The following is a 20411-nucleotide window of genomic DNA, read 5'->3' on the forward strand; positions in this document are numbered from 1 at the left end:
CGGAGGCGGCTTAGAGCGGAGCGGGCCCCCCAGCCCCCCGTTCCGCTGAGCCGCCGGGGAACTGGAAACAGGAGCTACCGACCCCAGCGCGTGCAACGCTAGGGCGGCGTCTCCCCGCAGCCCCGGCCAGGTCATTGTGCGCCCCCCCCCTCACCGGCGTTTAGTTGCGTCACAAGCACTGTGTGTGTGTGTGTGCGCGCGCGCGTGTGGTCCACGTGATCACCTTCGGATTCCCCCTGGGAGCGAGCCTCGGCATTCCCAGGGAGGTCCCTGAGCCCAAACCCCCCCCCCCCCCCCCGCCGACCGGAAGCGGGAAGGCAGGTGTTGACCCTGGGGCCTCGCTCTTGCCCCTTGTCATCCCCTAAAGCGGTGGGTCTCGAACCCCCCCCCACACACGGACCACTTGAAAATTGCTGCGGGTCTTGGCGGACCCCTTAAGGGCCTTTCTAAATGCGTGTACCCTGAACAAACTATTGTAAAGCGCTTTGGATAAAAGCTCTAGATAAAAAAACCTTAATAAGCTTTTTTTTTTTTTTGTTCTACAAATAAAAGCACACAACTGATATTTTAATAGCCGTACTCTTACCTTTCTAGTGCGATGGATGTGCCCTTGCCCCCCTGCCGTGGCCGCCCCCGTGTTGGGGTTGGGAAGGAGGAGGGTCTCTCCACAGCCCCGGAGCTGGGGAAAGTCACCTCTTTCTCTGGCCGCCGCAGCCCTGCATGTCCCAAATTCCCCCCAGTCCCTCTTCTCACCCACTGCCCCCTCTCACCTACCCCCTATTTCCCCCAAGGCCACCACCTCACCTTACATGTGCATCTTCTCCAGGGTCCAGGCACCTGATTAGTGAAGGCACGTCTGTGCTGCTCCACTAATTAGGTGGATGGCCGTTCTCTCTGAGAAGCCACCCAGGCACGCACCTTAGAGGGAATGATCCGTGGACCGCTTGAATGGAGTGGTCTGTTGTCCACAGTTTGACAAGAGCTGCCTTAAAGCACTTTATAAAGGCGGTCAGTCTCATTAGCACCATACCAGTAGTGCTGTTCAGTGCTTGGGAAATGGGAATAGGGTTACCACCTTTTCAAAACGCAAAAGTGGGACACAAGCAGGAGCCCTGACCCCAACCCTTCCTCTTTCAGTGAGGCCTCAGCCCCCACTGTCCCCACTCCCCCATAGCCTCAACTCACTGTGCCGCCAGCGTGGCTGGCTTTGGGCGGTGCAGCTGCCAGACATGCTGCTCTGGGCAGCATGTTAAGGGGATGGGGAGGTTGGATAAGGGGCAGGGTGTCCCAGGGGGGCAGTTGGATGGGGTAGAGATTTGTGGGGGGGGCAGTCAGGGAACAGGGGTGTTGGATAGGCATGGGAGTGTCAGGGGGCCTGTCAGGGGGCAGAGTGTGGTTAAGGGTCAGGGAGCGGGGTTGGATAAGGGGTAGGGCCCCAGGGGGGCAGTTAGGGGACAAGGATTGGGGGGGTTGGATCGGTGGTGGGTTCTGAAGGGGGCAGTCGAGGGCAGATAGAGATCGAGGGCCAGGCTGTTTGGGGATGCACAGCCTTTCCTACCCAGCCCTCCATAGTTTGCCCACTCCTGTGTTAGAGGGAGGGGCTGTGCACTTCTTGGGTTGATAGTAATTTTCATCTGCATGAAGAACTTAAAAAAGGTAACCTCATTACACATAACAAAGGGTCCAGATATTTTTGGTGTAGTTGAGGCAGTTGCAAATTTTTGAAAAGTTGGTGGCTGTTGTTACAGATGGAGCACCTGCTGTGAGTGAACTAAAGGTCAGGTTTCAACATGAACCTGGTTGTGAGTTACAAACTTGATTGGAAGTGGCAACACATCACTGTATCTTCACAGATTTGTGGCTTTTCTCAAATAAGTGGATGCAAAGTGTGATGGCTGAACTGTGATAAATGCTTTTTGAGACATTTCTTGCACTTCAAAGAGATAATTGCTTTTCTGAAAAACACTGCAAGTTTTGATACTGAGATGTTCCTGGAAAAGCTGGAATATTCCATTTTTCTTTTCAATATGGTATTTTTTATCGACAAACCTCTAAATTATTGGAATCTGCAATTGCAAGGCATGGACCAGACTTGTCAGACCTCATTGATCACTTGGATAGTTTCAGAAGCAAAGGTGCACTTTTCAAGACTCAGCTGTTGCATTTGGATTTTGTCCACTTTACAACGTGCTGCACTTGCATGCAGCATGGCACAAATGCAAGTCAGTTTAGCAGGTACACTACTGATGTTGAAATGATGCTTAATATCAACAAATTTTACAAGTTTTCAGCCTCATCTGATCTTTTTTAATAATCCATTTGCAGCTGTTGTCAATGACCAGCCTTCTGAATTGCAACAGTATCTGCAAACTGCAGGCTGATTTTTTCTTAGGTGCAGCCCCTGAAAGTGATATTCAGTTTTGGAAACTGCTTCAGAGTCCTGTTTCCCAAATCTGAAAAAGTGGTTGTCGAAACTGTTCTATGTTTGGAAGCGCTTACATTTGTGAAAGTAACTTCTCTACACTGAATCACTTGAAGTCAAAGAAAAGGAATTGACTGACAGATGAAAACACTCTGCCATCTTAACGAGTTAGATGCACTAAAATTGATAGAGGTAATTTGATATATACATTGGAGGCTCACCCTCAAGTTTCACTGTAAGATACTGTAACAATAAGCCGAGAAAAAACATTACGTTGCTATTTTCATTTATTAATCCCCTGCTCTTCTGCATATTGAAAAATATTAATGAAAGATGTTTAAATGTTTTCTTAAATTAAATTAAGAACTTTGGTTTTACACTGTGAATAATTAGCTGTATGCTAACATACTGTACCGTCAAACATTTGAGTTACGCAATAAACTAAAAATTAATCAATATTGATTATATAGTCCACCAAAGGCTTTTAGTGGATTTTGTTGCCCTTTACTACCTTAAAGTTGCCCATCTCTGCTTTAAAATTAGGATTTCACCTTAAAGGCTGACTTGTAATTTTTATATTTTGTAGAAGAAATAGATTAATAGCAATCAGTTCACTTTTGTCCACACATTTACTTCAGTACAACTCAGAATATCAGTTTGAGTACGGTGTTTTTGGATCAAATATATTCCTCAAACTTTGCTACATGAGAGATGTAAATACTTTAAATTTCCCCAAGGTTTTGGGGAGAATAGAAAGGAAGACTACTGAGATTACGAGAAAACAGGCTAGGAATTATAATTCCTAATTTCAGGAAAAACTTTTTCTGAATGTTTGCATTGTAGACAATATAAAAATGAACAATGTCATACTACTAACAAATCCCAAACATGTAATTGTTTTTACAATAAAAATGCAAGACTTCAGATGTCAAATGGTGCTATTTAGAGTAATTCTGCAGGTTAACAAGCAAATTAATCTACTCCAAGAAGAATACAAATACACCAGGGACAAGACTGATCAGGGGATTGGAAGCCTTTCAACTATTATCACCTCAAATCCAGCTCTGGTCATTGGTAACCAATGTAACTAATGAGAAACTGTTTAGCAGCCTAGGTGAAATAAATGGTTGGACTCAGTCCATGCTCATGATGGGACAGCTATCTACACAGAAAACCATCATAATGTACCCATGTGCTCCCCTGATGCCCATTTGATCCTTGGCATCTGTCACCTCCTAAAAGTGGTCTTCCCACAGAACATGATTGAAAAACTGATGGGACAGGATGGAGAAATCTGCACCAACACGGCACATGCTGCACTGGTTTGTGGGTAAACAGAAGAGTTAAATCTACTGAAATGTATAGCCATCTTTCAGCAATAAATTCAATATATGCAAAACTAAATTTCCTGCCTCAACTAAGACAACTACAAGTTATTCAACCTACTGTTCTCATTTATGAAAGCTAAATTAATATTGCTTCCAAAGTGATGTAGTGGAGATAGAAATGAAAGACCAGGCATAGCTCTGGACATTACACAACTTTCAAAGGTAAGTTCATTAAAAAGCAGTCAAAACACTTTGTATGTTTGGATTATCAACTGTGGCCTTCATTATAAGACACATCACAAAAGTTCCAGTAAAATCAACTGGTAGTGTAAACTTATTTTACAATTTTCAAACTCCAATCTGGGAGATAATTTATAAATAACTGTTTAGAAAGGAGTAGTTTTTAAAGCCTTGAAGAATCTCAGATAGTAACATGCAAATATTTAAATAGAGCAAAAAACCCCACCCATTAAATATTACAAATAAGTTATGCTCAACAAAGCAAAACCCTGAAAAAAGTTAATTCCCCAAGAAAAGAAGCACACGATATCAGTTTTCTTTTTTATTTATGTACATCTGTTTTGTCAGATTTACTCCCGAGCCATAAGTTTTTGCTTCTTCAGCTTCTTTTGAGAGATCTGAAAAATAAAAAGGAAAGAATGAAAATCTGTATCTACAAAAGAGATTATACCACCACTCTGTGTGTGACCTATCCGTCCCCATCCTCAAAGGAAACCTGCAAAACACTTTCAAAAGACAAGCATGGGAGCTTAAATCCATAACTTTGCTCGACACTAAAAATCATGGTCTTAATAAAGACACTGAATTTATGGCTTATTACAAAAAAATCAGTAACCCACTATTTCCCCCCCCCTTTGTCCTATAACTACAGAGGTATTTTATCAGGCCACGTCATCCCTTAGACTATGTGCTAACTACTTAAGCGGTTCTCATAACAGTGGGTCACGACCCCATTTTAATGGGGTCGCCAGGGTTGGCATTAGACTTGCTGGGGGCCGAGGGCTTCAGCCCTGGGTGGCAGGGCTCAGGTTACAGGCCCCCACCTGGGGCTGAAGCTCTCAGGCTTTGCCCCCCACCCCCACCTGGGGTGGCAGGGCTCAGGCTTCAGTCCTGCCTCCTGGAGTTGTGTAGTATTTTTTGTTGTCAGAAGGGGGTAGCAGTACAGTGAAGTTTGAGAACCCCTGTCCTAAACTGTTCAATCTTCTATTTAGCTGTGACGCTCTTAGTACCGTTCTCACACCTGAAAAAGAGCTGAGTTGCTTGAAAGCTTGTCTCTCTCAACAAAAGTTAATCTAATAAAAGGTATTATTACCTCACCCACCTTGTCTAATATCCTGTGACCAACACAGCTACAACAACATGGCCTACAATTAGGCCACTGTCCTTCTCAGTTTCACATAAGAGTTTGGAAACCTTAGAAACATGTACTATTTCACCAGCTGTCCTCTTAGTGTGGCTATTTTACCTTGACATTATCATGTGGATTTTTCTTCAGGAATAATTATAAGTATTATTTTTAAATCAGGGACTGGAAAGCATACAAATGAAAACCATCTCTTTCAGTGAAGTTATGTACAGAGAATCCTTTCATATTCTGAATGGTATATTTAAATTGTAACACTATTAAGGTCACTCAGAATGCATTTTTTTCATGGTTATTTCTAAATGTGTCCTAAGATCGTCATAGTAGCAACAATTTTATCTGAAAAATGCAAATTTAAAAATTCAGATTTGTTTAAAACACACTGACAAATGAACAAGTCTGTAATACACAAGTTCAGAGCAAAACCACTCAATAATACCACTGCTCAATAAGTTATCTTCTTACCTTTTTCTTCTGAGCAACTTCCTCTTCTGGCTTTGGAACAATCTGCTCCTTCTCAGTGAGGATCATCTCAATATGACAGGGGGAGCTCATGTAGGGGTTGATACGACCATGAGCTCTGTAGGTACGCCTGCGCATTTTGGGGGCCTTGTTGACCTGGATGTGCTCAATTACCAGAGAATCCACATCAAGACCCTGAAAAAATGCAACAGAAACTTGTAAGGGTTATTCTAGGTTTATTTTCCTCTAGTAACAAAACATTTTTGTTTGTACCAAAAATGACAGAACACGAAAACTGGAGTTATTGCATGGGAATATGTGCTAGTTTATCATGGCAAATCTCACAGAAGTACATAGCATTTTTATGCATTTATAAAGTGGAAGAGCCAACTAATAGCTCAGGAAGACTAAAAATTTCAGACTGCCTTTTACAAAAAACATTCAATATTATGATGGCTCAGAAATGAAGTTTGTTTCATTGTTATTCGAAAGGTGTCCTAAGATAGTCATCACTGCCACCACAGGTCACTACAATTTAGTGTTACAACACTATAAACAAAATGCAAGTTTTCCATGTGTAAAACAAACAAAAACCAAACAAAAAAAACCACAGACCTAACTGTGGATCTTAGACTCATTTTTGACACATGTACTCATTCTTTATGTAGTCAAGTTGAAAATTTAGTGTATGAACTAGGTATAATTTATAAGACTTCCCACCTTGTTCTGTGCTCCAAAGATTTGCATAAATTAAATATGTTAATAGATACAGCACCAAACCAAAACCACAGATCCAGACCTGAGTACACAACTCAAAGCTCTCCAGACTCCTCTGACCTTTCAGATTTTTAACCATTGTAGGAGTATTTGGATCCAAGATTTTGAGCCGCTTTAAACCCGTGGTACCCAAACTTTTCCTCTCACATCCCCCTTTATAAATAATGGAATGTGTCCACCACCACCCCCTCCCCCCCGGCCAGGAGCAGAGCTGCAGCCAGGAGCGGGGTCTGGCGGCCAAGCTGCTGCTGAGCAGCACTCCCAACCCCCACCAAGGGGGCTGGTCTGGGCCCCACTGTGCTCCCCCGACATTCCTCCAAGCCCCCATACGGGGCTAGGCCCCACAGTTCGGGGACCACTGCGTTAAACTGTCCATGTCCATTTGCATTTTCAACATACCTTGAGTTCAGCATTACTCTCAGCATTTTTGAGCATGTGCAGTAGGAACTCTGCACTCTTTTTAGGCCAACGCCCCTGTGTCCAGCCCCATTGCTTGGCCTGGAACGTTGAAGAGTTTAGTTGTAATTTTACTCAAAACAAAAACAAACACCTGTCTTTTACAAAGGTTGCTCAGAATACACATTTCTTTTCATGGTTAATCCAAAGGTGTCCTAAGAAAGTCATCATAGCAACCACAAATGCACATAACTTTACAAGCAATTCTAACCCAAAAATATAGGATGAAATCCCTTTTTTGCTTTTCTAGCTAACACACCAAAATGACTGTACTTTCTTTCCAGATGCAACTAGCCCCCCACAAGCTTTCCATTCCCCTTTACCAGTGTCCAGGATCAACCAAAATACATCTGTCCTCTCATTTTATATACATGTCCAAGTTGGCTTTGTGTGCACGTTTTTTGTTGTTTTTTTTAAAAGATATGAGTGCTATAATGTCAGCCTCCCCAATGCATGTCTGAACACATCAGTTCTGACTTACAGTACTGCTAATGACTGCTGCCCTGGACCTCCTAAGCAAAAGCTGCCAACTATGTGAAGTTATACAGAGGTTTACATTCATTAGAATGGACTGAGCTCATACTTTTTTGCTTATGATCTAAATACACTATTTTTTGCTTGTCATCAGTGGTGGGCTACACACAATGCAACCTAGCCCTCTTCTATCATGAGAATCAATTATTCAAAGAGTCTTTCCAAATTTCAATCTCAACTCTTACCTGAGCACATCTGCCAACTCCACCATTGTAACGACGGAAGGGAACACACTGCTTTTTTAGGGTCACATCCTTTAAGTATTTAGTGGCTTTCCGGATATGCATGCCCTTGATAGCTTGAGCTGTCTCACGAGTGTTCTAGCAACAAAACAAAGTATTGTACATTCATGGATAGGTTTCTCTAAGTTCTTTTTTTACTGGCAATTTAAGTATTCTTCCATCTAGGCACTCAGCAGAGAAGGGAAAATAGCTGATTAGTTCTAGTTTGTTTTGTTGCATAATTTGTCTCTGCAGAGCTTAATAAACCCAGAGTAAGATTATTTTTTATTTAGTTTTGAATGCAACGAGGTTAGCAGACATTATCTGTCTGGTACTGAATTCCATAATCATGGACTGACTTATGAATGTTGTGCTTCCTGCACCCATAAGCCCCATCCACTTGCCACTTCAACTGACAGTTTTGTGGTTCTTGTATAACCTAGCTGCTCCTTGAGGTCACTGTGGGGGACCAGATCTTTCAAGTAGCAGTGACCAAACCCTTGACTATAGTTCCTATTAATTATACGACTACTGATATTTGGACAATGTTTGCCAAAATAAAATGCATAAAAATTTACAAATATTCAGCTGGTTCAGACACAAAATATTCACATAATACACTCTTCTATTATAGAGGGGACTGGGCTAATTTAATGCTATTTCATCTACTACTTCAGAGCCAAATAGCCAGTAAAGGCTATTCTCAGAACTGAACCAAAAAACAATTAGAAAATCAAGGAAACAAAAAGGGGTCATATTAATTTCAAAGCCATATAAGAAAACTGAAAGGAGGAAGATGAATTAATAGCTATCAAATGTAGGAAGATGCATGACAGACGAAATTTAACCTCTGGAGAAGTAGCTGCTCAGAATTCCATTTTCTTTTCATGGTTAATCCAAAGGTGTCCTAAGAAAGTCATCACTGCAGCCACACAACACTGTTTCTCCAACCATAAAGAACGCACTCTTTCATATGTAGCCAGATATTACACTGCAATTATGCAAATATTTTCCCTTGATGGTCAGTATGACATGGGTAAGATTGGCATAATGGTCTTTACTAACAGTAAAAAATAATTTAATGAAATTTAACAGAACTTCTCAGATGTCTCTATCCCTAAGCATACAAACAACAAAACATTTAAACCAACATGTTTGAACACTTTTCCATTGCCTGAAACAAAAGAATTAGACTAGATCAGGGATCAGCAACCCTTGGCACGCGACCCATCAGGGAAAAACCATTCCGGCCTACCAGCGGATGTTTACCTGAAGCATCTGCAGGTTCGGCAGATCACAGCTCCCACTGGCTGCAGTTCGCCATTCCAGGCCAATGGAGGCTGCGGGAAGCGGTGCGGGCCGAGCCGAGGGATGTGCTAGCCACTGCTTCCAACAGTCCCCATTGGCCTGGAACGGGGAATCGCAGCCAGCGGGAGCGATCGGCCAAACCTGAGAACACTGCAGGTAAACAAACCATCCCGACCTGCCAGCATATTTCCCTGACAGGTTGTGGGCCAAAGGTTGCCGATCCCTGGACTAGATGAACCACTGGTCTGATCTGATATATATCAATTACTACGTTCCCATTATAAGCAGCTACTTTTCCCACTGTGTTGTATAATAATCAGACAGCAAACTCCTTAGGACACAGACTGTCTTGTTTCTATATTTATGAACACTACCACTACAAATAGATTTAATAAATTCCAAGGCCAAAAGGAACCACTGTGATCAACTAGTCTTACACAGTAGAACTACCCATGTGCTGACACGACTTTATCCTACTGTACTTGCATAAGTAGTTACTTTAATGAATTCATGAAATACAAAGGGAGAAAGCATTTTCTTCTAAAATTAACGTTTTTTCTATTCCTTACATTCTCAAAAAAAATATTTCCAAACATACACTCCGCATACCTTGAAGTGGACTCGAAGGTTAGAACCCCTTGACTTGCATGCTATGGAAACAAAAAACAACATTTTGAAATTACAGAACCTGATTGATTCCTGAAAAGTGCAACCAATACTTGAAAAAGCACTTACATTTGGTGGGGTTCTCTGGATCAAGTGAGTAGCGGACCATTTTCAGAGCTTACCTGTGGAAAACATTAACAAAGAGATAGATTTCAGAGTTCTATCACACGTGTGTCCAATATGCAGTTATTTCTTACTTTGGCTGAGATAGCAGAGAGAAGCAGCCGCTCAGAAATCCATTTTATTTTCATGATTAATCCAAAGGTGTCCTAAGAAAGTCATCACTGCAGCCACAACCTTCTCATGAAAACTGTTTTTCAGAACAGTTTGTATACCGTTTGATATAAATTAGAATGGAAACACTGCCAGCATGCATTTTTAAGAGGGTAAATACACTATACACATGACCTTAAAACCTACTCCTTTCACAAACCGCTCACATTGTGTGTGGCCTGTTGCAACATGACAGTAAAACATCCTTAATCTATCAGGAGTTCTGGGAGATCACACACATGAAGTGAGCTGTAGCTCACGAAAGCTCATGCTCAAATAAATTGGTTAGTCTCTAAGGTGCCACAAGTACTCCTTTTCTTTTCACACACACAGGGGGGACTCATGAATTTTTTTTTTTTTAAACACAGAACCATTCTTTGAGGTGGATTTCCATACTGAAAACTCGTTATATAAACCACATAGACATACATGCACCCACAGAGAGAACTTGTAATTATAAACAAGTGTTACCTAAAACATCTTAGTCCCAGGCAGTTTCAGATAGAAATCTAGCCACTGCCGTAACGTTTTAGCCCTAGTGCACTGGGCACCGGTGTTCAGATCCTACAGCAATGAGCGCGAGCACAAGAACGAGCATGCTAATAGTCCAGCCAGCGAGTGGGCTCCTTGCAGCCTGTAACAGCCTCACTTCCCCGGGGTAGCTAGGGCTCTTACCCAGACGCTAACGGGAAAGGCAGGGGCAGCGATTAGCGAGCCACGCACCGAGCGCGCCTCCGGCTGCAGTGAGCCAGCCCAGTCCCCCCTCCCGCTGCACTGAGCCAGCCCAGTCCCCCCACCCCGGCGTCCGAGACCCGACATACGGACTCTGTCGCCCCGCGCCCTCTCCCCAGCTCCTCACCCGAGCTGGCACATCCGGGTCTTTCGGAGCCTGCATGCGGGGGCACTCAGAGTCCGCCATTTTGCTCCCCCTCCCCCGGCCTCCCTGTGGCGGCCCCCGGGCACGGAAATATCGGTGCCAGCAGGCGGCTGAGCCCGTCCCCTCGCCGCCCGGTGCCGGCTCCGGGACTCCCAGGGCAGGATGGCGCCGAAGGGCGGCGGATTGAAGCCGGGTCCGGGGCAGCGGGGCGCAGCAGCCAGAACAGACTCACCTCAGGGGCCGCCCGCACCGGGGAAGAGAAAGAACAAGGCCTGCTGGGAGATTTCCTGAAACCTCGAAGTCTCGCGAGAGTCTACGAGGTGGGATGGGATTTCAGTTAGGGAGTGCTGTGCTGCAGCTGAGCTGGGCGATAGACGAGAAGGGCACCAAGGGAGCGTCTGCAAATAACATGTATTTGGGTAATTCAAAGTGTGCTGCAAAAGAGTAAAACTAGAGGTTGTATAAGTAGGGGCATAGCGAGCAGATCGAGGGACGTGATCGTTCCCCTCTATTCGACATTGGTGAGGCCTCATCTGGAGTACTGTGTCCAGTTTTGGGCCCCACACTTCAAGAAGGATGTGGATAAATTGGAGAGAGTCCAGCGAAGGGCAACAAAAATGATTAGGGGTCTGGAACACATGACTTATGAGGAGAGGCTGAGGGAGCTGGGATTGTTTAGCCTGCAGAAGAGAAGAATGAGGGGGGATTTGATAGCTGCTTTCAACTACCTGAAAGGGGGTTCCAAAGAGGATGGCTCTAGACTGTTCTCAATGGTAGCAGATGACAGAACGAGGAGTAATGGTCTCAAGCTGCAGTGGGGGAGGTTTAGATTGGATATTAGGAAAAACTTTTTCACTAAGAGGGTGGTGAAACACTGGAATGCGTTACCTAGGGAGGTGGTAGAATCTCCTTCCTTAGAGGTTTTTAAGGTCAGGCTTGACAAAGCCCTGGCTGGGATGATTTAACTGGGAATTGGTCCTGCTTCGAGCAGGGGGTTGGACTAGATGACCTTCTGGGGTCCCTTCCAACCCTTATATTCTATGATTCTATGATTCTATGATTAGGTGTTGGCGTTTTTCCCAGTACTGAGACCTCCAGCGTCTAAGAAAATGACAAAACTGTCAGTTGTGTGATTTCAAACTTATAATTAATATGCATTTATGTAACATCTTTCATGTCAAAAATCCCACAGAGCCTGAAATGCAGCCAGTTCTGGGGATGTGGAGGGTACCAGGCATAATCACGGAAAGTGGGTCAGAACCAAACCCCCAGATCTTTTTTGTTACTTATTTGAATCCTGGAGTGAGGGTCCTGGGCACAACCAGACGATAAAATATAATTTAATAATAAATTATTAACAACAGCAATTAATAAAAAAGTCCCCACACATTATGCACCAATTACAAAAGTCCTAAGTGGCTGATGCAAGAAAAATTCTGTGGCACCCTTGCAGAAATTAGGTATGTGGTCATAAACTGTCCTTGTCATGTAGGGTTACCAGATAGCAACTCTAAGGTGCCACAAGTACTCCTCGTTCTTTTTGTGAAAAAACAGTACAGCGGGTGCGGGATAATAGGCGCCTATATAAGAAAAAGTCCCAAAAAACGGGACTGTCCATTTAAAAACAGGACAGATGGTCACCTTATTGTCATGAACTGACTTTCATACGTCTCATGATAATTTGGTGCCACTGATTGTACCTATTCATATGCGTAGATTGTATACTCCTTGGAAAATGGATTCTGTTCTTTCTTCAGTACATCTAATTTTCTTTTAGTCAGGATAACTGGACTACTGGATGGGGTGAAGCAGTAGATATGATATTATTTGGATGTTAATAAGGCTTTTGACACAATTTCACATGACATGCTCAAAAGGAAATGAGAGAAATATGATATAGATTAAATTACTATACAATGAGTGCATAAGTGGTTGAAACTTCTCAAAGAATACTAATCAAAGATTTACTGTCATAGTGGGAGGACATATCTAGTGGAGTCCTGCAGGGGTCTGTCCTGGGTACAGCATTCTTCAATATTTTCATTAATGACTTGGCTAATGAAAGGTATGCTTATAAAATTTGCAGATGACATTAAGCTTGGCATAGTTGCAAGCAATGTGGAGGACAGGATTAGAATGCACGAATTCCAGAGATGGACTGCTTCTGCACACCGGGAGGCTGATCTTGCTCCCCTTTGTGTACTGATGTAGAAGACCATTGTTGTAGTGTTGTCTGAAATTATCAGGACATGGTGAGAGCAGATGAACAGAAAAAAGGCCTTTCACATGTTCCTTACTCCCTGTAATTTGAGGACATTGATGCGCAGTCTGGCCTCTCAAGTTATCCACATTTCTTGTGCAGTATGGTTGCCCATATGCAGAGCCCTGCGCTGATACAAAATTTGTATCAACATCCGATCTGCGATCCTCAAACATGGTCTGCAGATATCCGCATCTGGATATAAAGCGGATATCTGCAGATTTGTAGGGCTCTATCCCTATGGACTCCCCAACCTAGTAGGGACACATCCATAATGATGGTCTTGTCCGGCAAAGAGGGGAGAAAAGAGTCAAAACTCACTCATAAGTGCATAAGTGATGAGGATTTGTCAGGACAGTACCTTGGTGGGATCTGCCAACATAAGGTTCATAGAATGACGGTTTGGGGAGTAAATCGACTGTAGCCATGCTTGAAGGCAACTAAGGTGGAGTCTTGCAAATGGAGTGCATGAGGCCATGTGGGGACAAACATGTGTTGACCATTACCTGAGGGTAGCTTGTGATATGAGCTATGATATTGTTCATGGTCCGGAATCTGTCTGTGGACAAGTATGCCCTTGTGGTGATGGAGTTCAAGGCTGCTCCAGTGAAGTCCAAAGAATGTGTAGGGGTAAGAACAGATTTTTCTATGTTTACCAAGGTATTTTTAGTGGTAGCAACTCATGTCAGGCATCATGGACTCCTCGTTTTCCCATACCATGAATACTGGGTCCTTGCCACCAAATCTCACCAAGAAGCCTGTACGTCAACCCATAGGCGCCGACTCCAAGGGTGCTCCAGGACAGGAGCACCCACGGGGAAAAATTAGTGGTGCTCTGGACCCACCAGCAGCCAAGGTTCCCCCTCCCCCGCACTCCCCACCTCCTCCTCCACTGAGCGCGCCACATCCGCGCTCCTCAGTCTACCTCCCAGCGCTTCCCGCCTTGCTGTGCTTGGAGCGGGAATGTGGCGCACTCAGGGGAGGAGGCAGGGAAGAGGCGGGGCCAGGGAGGGGATTTGGGGAGGGAGTAGGAATAGGGGCAGGGGAGGGAGGCAGAGCTGGGGAGGGGACTTTGGGGAAGGGGTTGGAATGGGGGCGGGGCAGGGGTGGGAGTCGGGACGGGGACAGAGGGGGGTCGAGCACTCACTGGTGGGAGCAGAAGTTGGTGCCTATGCGTCAACCTCTCTCATGCCCAGTTATCACAACACTGCCCAGTGAGCCTCTCTCAACAGAGAACTGATTCGTCCTGGCAGGGACTCTTGCACCAGTCTCTCTAGTGTCATTTGCAATATGGCAGCTAGTCCTTCCTGTATCTGGACTCATACTGCCATACCAGGCTTCATCTGCCAGGCACAGTCCTGCCCACCAGCCACAGCTTACAGAGAGTCAAACTCTCTGGCTGCAGAGGTTTTAAAGAGTTTATAATGCAATAATTTTTGAAATATTCATAAACTTGTCCATAGGTACCAGTCAGCTGCAATAAGGGACAATCCATGTGTCACGGAGTCACATCTCAGAATGAAGTTCAGACAGGACTCTAGTGCAGTGTGTCTCCCTTTGGGGCACACTTTCACCAGGGCAAGAAGCCTCCTCGGCTTCAGTGCTTCCTGGGTCTGACCTCGGAGCATTCAGCATCCCTGTTCACAACGTGAGCTCCCTGAAGTGAGTCCACCTGGATGGGACACCTGGGAAAGCATTACATGTCCCCAAAGGAGCCATGCACTCCAACTTCACAGTCAGAAGTGACTCCCAGCCAACGTTGTAAAACAGAACGGTTTATAATGATTTAACTGGGAATTGGTCCTGCTTCGAGCAGGGGGTTGGACTAGATGACCTTCTGGGGTCCCTTCCAACCCTGATATTCTATGATTCTATGATTAGCTGTCAGGAACACAGCCTAGAACAGATCTTAGCACAGAAATCAGGAATATTCAGTAAACTACATCTTGGGGCAGATCCAGGGCCTGGGCTCTCTCCCCTGAGTCCCAAACCAGGAGACTGACTAGTTTCCACCAGCCCAGCCTCAGACATCTCCACTGCCCTTCCTCCAGGCTGTCTCTTTCCCATGCAAACAGGTCACCTGGTTTCTTTGTTCTCGGTTGAGTCTTGCAGAGGAGGGGGCCCGGCCATCAGTTGCCAGGATACAGAGTATCAGCCATTCGCTGTCCCCAGGCAGCAGTCACACCTCCCCTCTAGGGGGTCTCTGCAACAATCACACCCCCTTATCCCGCTACCTAGATACTTGAGTAATACATGGGGAAACTGAGGCATGCACACAGAGTTCAGAGAAAACATTAAGAATATTCGCACTTCGTCACATCTACTCTGAAACCTATACACTTTATGAGGCCCAGAGCCCTTTCTCTCCTATCTCATCCCTTCCCCCGCAAAAAGTTATACAATTTTCAGATTCTTTTAAGCAGCTCATTTTGGGGGAATGGGGGTGGGAGAGGGATGGAGAGGTGTGCTGTATCTCAGGAACTCCTTGACAAAATAATCCCAAATTTGCATTACAAACTCCACTAAAGGCGCTGTTGTGTCATAACATTTCCAAGACAATATCCTAATGCATGTGAGTTTTAGAGCAATTTAAATATTAGAAAACAGTTCTTTATTGGTGGGTGCCTAGTTCTGAGCCTTGGTGCAGATATGAGTGCAAAGCACTTTGGGGTGGATGCACGACAGTTCATGTATCAGCCATTTCCTGTCCTTAGAACAGCTAGAGAACAAAGAGTCAACTTAGTTTGGATTCATAATAAACCGACAGTTTTGGATTGAGATTCACTTACTCAGAAGATGGGTCTAAAAATTTTTATTGAGGCAAAACACTCAGCAAATAGTGATCAATTATGCACAATTGGCACGCTCATCAGTATGATCTTATCACAATCGCCTCCAGCACCTGACAATACAGTTTCAACCAATCTTTGTTACACACACTGTATCTTTTTATACATATATATTAGTCTCTCATTTCCAGGTTAACTCTCCTCCTCTGTCAGTACAGGTTTACTGTTAGTTCAAACCAGTCTTTTCTAGCTTTTTAGTTACTTTATCTTTTCTTTTTCTCACAAACATGATTACTCTGCAATTTCTTACAAATACGCAGTTCTACTTATGCCTGCACTGTTAAATGTTTTCAGAACAGATTCTTAAGATCCACAGCAGGCTTCTGTCGGGCCTAAATATGCCTTTGCATGATATCATGTGTATCTATGGATGTTTCCTAATATTGTATGCTAATCTCCACCCTGGGGCATTTCCCCAGTGTATCTGTCATTTTGAATATTTCAACTCGCCTGTCTTAAGGTCAACAAATGTTCTGGACATCTGCTTCTTAAGGCCTGCACATTTAAATGCAATAGTGGAATGACTCAGCTTACAGAGTAATAGCCGTGTTAGTCTGTAGTCACAGAAAGAAAAGGAGTACTTGTGGCACCTTAGAGACTAACCAATTTATTTGAGCATAAGCTTGAAGTGAGCTGTAGCTCACAAAAGCTTATGCTCAAATAAATTGGTTAGTCTCTAAGTGCCACAAGTACTCCTTTTCTTTTGACTCAGCTTAGTTGTACCACACGATTTAGGGCAGCAGCCATCAGAAGGGCATCAGATGATACATTATGGATCTCATACTGGGGATCCGGAAAAATTACCTTGTCCCCTATTCGAGTAACCTTTCTTGGAACTAAGCAGAACATTGGCCAGTCATCAAAACATGTTTGTGTTCTATACTGGAAGTGTGTGACCTAATAGGTTACACAATATTTGCCTTCTTCAGCCTTTGCAACCTTGGTTTGACCTTGCCCCATTGCCTCAACCATACTGTGCAATTTCAGGTTTTTTTATTCAAGGTGAATCCACACAGCAATGAACTTTGCAATACATCACAACCAGGTACCATACCTCTAGGAACAACATGAGGTATCTGGGGCTTTCCAGACTCCCCCACCTGCCATTAACAGTATCTGAGGATGAGGGACATATTCCTTTAAGATGTAACCTGCCATGGTAGGCTCCAGCATACATATGGACTGGACACTACGCACTCGTAATGCCTCACTTAGTCCTGTGTCCACTGGTACTGCTAGTACCATAGGAAGGATCTATTGTTCATCAAGCTTGCACCTAGTCTCAGCATAACAGACCCTTGAGTAGTGCTTAACTCTGTTCCAATCTACTCCTTTTATTTTTGTCTGTTGTTCTAGCATCTTATTTGTTATAAACCCAGGCACTTCCCTACCTTGAAATTTCCTGTAGTCCCACTTGCAGTTCCTGTATTAAGCAGCTGCCATACCAGAAACAGTAACTGCCTTTGATATATTAGGATGGTTCTTGATTTTCCCCATTACACTGATTGCTGTTTCCACTTCCCTAAACAGCAGTTCTGTTATCCTAGCATCCCAAACACCCTTTCAATCCTCCCCTATATCCTCATTTTGTTGTTTGTTTAACTTTGTTAACAGATTTTGTAACTGAACTCTCATTTTCTGATTTTCCTCCCACAATACTGTGATATCCATGTTGATGTTCCCAACCCCTTAACTCAGAGGTCCCCAAACTGTGGGGTGCACCCAGCTAGGAGAGCCCGGAGGAACATACAGAGGGTACATTGGGGCCTGGGCCAGCCCCCACAGGGGGTGGGGAGGGAATGCCACCCAGCCCCCCTTAGCTCCCAACTCTGCTCTGGCCCCGCCCGCAGCTGCGGCCCTGGCTCCCGGCCAAGCCCCCGCCCCCAGCCTCTGCCCCTGGCCATGGCTCCATTCCCGGCCCCAGACCCACCCCCAGCTGTGGCCCCAGCCTCAGCCCACTTACCCCTGTCCCCCGCACCTTGGGAGCCACAGCCTTGCTCCTGGCCCCGGTTTTGGTGCGGGGGGAATGCGGACAGCGGTAAGGGGGGACGTGACCCTGAAAAGTTTGGCAACCACTGCCCTAATTCCTAGTACTGTTTCTATATCTCTTATCTCTCTTCCCTTGACTCTTTCCCTTCTTAGGCCACCAAATTTCCTCCAATTCCACCCCTCCTCCACCTCCAATTTTGCACCACTTTTGCTATCACTTGCATATAGACTTGCACATATTTTGCATGACAGAGCTGCTGTAGTAATGTCAAATTGATTAAATTCAATTCTACAGTATCAGTTGGGACTGTACATTATTATACATCATTTGATAGTCATGATTTATCACTAATCCATTGTCAGATCCTGCTTCCATTTCTGGGCATGGGTCATCATTTTGCTTTACTTCTGGAGGAGGAGGCATTGTTACTCCAGTATGCTCAGGAGTGGTAGTGGTACTCTGCCAGTCCTTATTTACATTCAGAGAAAAGGTCAAAGGCTCAATCACTTTCCTGGCACGGTAGGTCAGTGATCTGCTAAAATAAATTATTGGAAATAAAATACTTTCCGCATGTGTTAACTGTGTGCTATGGATGGTTAGGTTAGCCACTACTGTCCCATTTAAAACCCACTGGTCTCTCTAGGTCCCCCTAGGTCCCCTAGTCCAAGTCCCTGCTCCTTAGAGCTGCTTGTGCTGCAGGATCCTCCACCTTGGCTGTGGTCCAGTCTGTACCAGAACACTGTAGGCTTTCTTCATGATAACCTGGGAATCATAACACTAGGGTGGCATTTCCCACCTCATGCACTGTCACTGCCTTGTTCCTCTGCTGCATCACGAATTCCACGGACCCCAGTGTAATTCATTTTATGCCTCTCATGGTGATGAACACCTGAAAAAGATAACAAATATTCTCATTTCCCTCTTTTTACAGCAGTCTATTCACTTCTGTCCTCCCCTCTATACGGTTTCACCTGCACACCATGCATTCCTCCGTTCACCACCCCTTTTTCATTCTTTACCTGAACCGGATACACTGCTGGACTACCTTTGTCCATTACACAGGAGGGATCCTCCCAACTGGTTTTTGGAAAGGGCTTTTTATCTGAGACATACTGCACAAGTACTTGATCTCCCACTTAATGCTCCTTGCCAGAAGCTTGGCCATCAAAATATCTTTGTCATTGTTTGTTGGACCGCCCCTAAATTAAGCAGCTCACATTTCTAAATTGCAATTTTATTTTTATATTTCATCTTAGAACAAATTTTTCAAGGTGATGTTTTTTGTTTTTGGCTTTCTTGGCCAGGGATCTAACTGCTGTATTTTAGCAACATTCTGTTTTACTGCCACTTTAACTTCTTTATTCTTTCCTGAGTCTCAGCCAACTTAATGACAGGTTTCAGAGTAACAGCCGTGTTAGTCTGTATTCGCAAAAAGAAAAGGAGTACTTGTGGCACCTTAGAGACTAACCAATTTATTTGAGCATGAGCTTTCGTGAGCTACAGCTCACTTCATCGGATGCATACCGTGGATACTGCAGAAGACATTATATACACAGAGAGACCATGAAACAATACCTCCTCCCACCCCACTGTCCTGCTGGTAATAGCTTATCTAAAGTGATCATCAAGTTGGGCCATGTCCAGCACAAATCCAGGTTTTCTCACCCTCCACCCCCCTACACACAAACTCACTCTCCTGCTGGTAATAGCCCATTAGAACCAGCGTGCTGTACCCAGCTTGTTTGAATCATGAAAGACCTCCCCCCTGCCAGCCTGTCCTTGAACCAAAGCCAATCAGAAGAAAGACTTACAAAAAGCAATGAAAAGGCAGTGGAAGACACACCTAAACCCCTGGGACAAGGGTGACAGGATTAAGGAAACTCCCCTAGCCTCATTTGCATCAAAGATGGGACAGGGAGGCATCTCTATTACCATACCAATGGAGAACAGAGCTTCCAAGGCAAGAACTGCACTGAACTCTGGGACCAGAAAAGCAGGGAAGCACTGCATGATGGGGAATCTCTGCTCCAAATGTTAATGAACCCATGCCTGCACACTCTCAGCTCAGTAGTTATTAGACCAATTCTAGTAATACATCCTTTATTGGTATCCAAAATACTGAAGCTGCCTAATTGCATTGTGAGCTCTCTCGAAGGAACACCGCCCATAGCCAGGAATGATCAGTTCCCATTGTCTAGCCTGAACAAAACAACTTTGGTATACTCCCTTCAGCAATTAGTTTACCCACAAACAATACTAGTGTTCTCCCTTGAACCATTGTTCTTTCCCTACAAAAACCCCTACCCATGCTCAAGTAAGTGTTCTGATGCCTGGATCCAAAATCTGCCTCGATTTCACTGGGACTTCATCTTCTCCTGACTGATCGTGCTGGGGGCTCTGCCTGTCTCCAGCACTCCAGACCCTCAGCTACCACCACCACCTGGGACCCCCGATCGATTCAAGCTTCACAAAGTGGTGAGAACCTAACTCTCTAGGTATAGCCTTCTGACCCTGTCTTGTGTGATCAGTTATAGTTTTCTAAAGCTGACTTTTGTAATTAAATTTAAGTTAGATTTAACATTTTAATTGTTTTGTTTGTTTGGC

At 44.5% G+C, this 20411-nt stretch overlaps 1 protein-coding gene and 5 non-coding genes across 6 annotated transcripts; all 6 read right to left on the reverse strand.

Moving 5' to 3' along the window:
- Positions 1-4299: 4299 nt before the first annotated feature.
- RPL17 (ribosomal protein L17) lies at positions 4300-11027 on the reverse strand. Its single transcript, XM_048851033.2, has 7 exons — positions 10941-11027; positions 9628-9680; positions 9502-9542; positions 7549-7683; positions 6773-6871; positions 5600-5791; positions 4300-4388 (listed from the first exon to the last, which is right to left on the reverse strand). The coding sequence occupies exons 2-7, from the start codon at positions 9665-9667 to the stop codon at positions 4341-4343; spliced, it is 555 nt and encodes a 184-aa protein (XP_048706990.1). The 5' UTR covers positions 9668-9680; positions 10941-11027; the 3' UTR covers positions 4300-4340.
- On the reverse strand, positions 5400-5464 carry LOC125637485 (small nucleolar RNA SNORD58). The gene has a single exon (XR_007356965.2). It is a non-coding gene; the product is annotated as a small nucleolar RNA SNORD58 (small nucleolar RNA).
- On the reverse strand, positions 6049-6114 carry LOC125637483 (small nucleolar RNA SNORD58). The gene has a single exon (XR_007356963.1). It is a non-coding gene; the product is annotated as a small nucleolar RNA SNORD58 (small nucleolar RNA).
- LOC125637481 (small nucleolar RNA SNORD58) lies at positions 6939-7005 on the reverse strand. The gene has a single exon (XR_007356961.1). It is a non-coding gene; the product is annotated as a small nucleolar RNA SNORD58 (small nucleolar RNA).
- Positions 8446-8512, reverse strand: LOC125637480 (small nucleolar RNA SNORD58). The gene has a single exon (XR_007356960.1). It is a non-coding gene; the product is annotated as a small nucleolar RNA SNORD58 (small nucleolar RNA).
- Positions 9782-9848, reverse strand: LOC125637482 (small nucleolar RNA SNORD58). Its single transcript, XR_007356962.1, has one exon. It is a non-coding gene; the product is annotated as a small nucleolar RNA SNORD58 (small nucleolar RNA).
- Positions 11028-20411: the final 9384 nt, after the last annotated feature.

The sequence above is a fragment of the Caretta caretta genome, chromosome 5 (assembly GCF_965140235.1).
Source record: "Caretta caretta isolate rCarCar2 chromosome 5, rCarCar1.hap1, whole genome shotgun sequence".
In the NCBI taxonomy this organism is placed as follows: Eukaryota; Metazoa; Chordata; order Testudines; family Cheloniidae; genus Caretta; species Caretta caretta.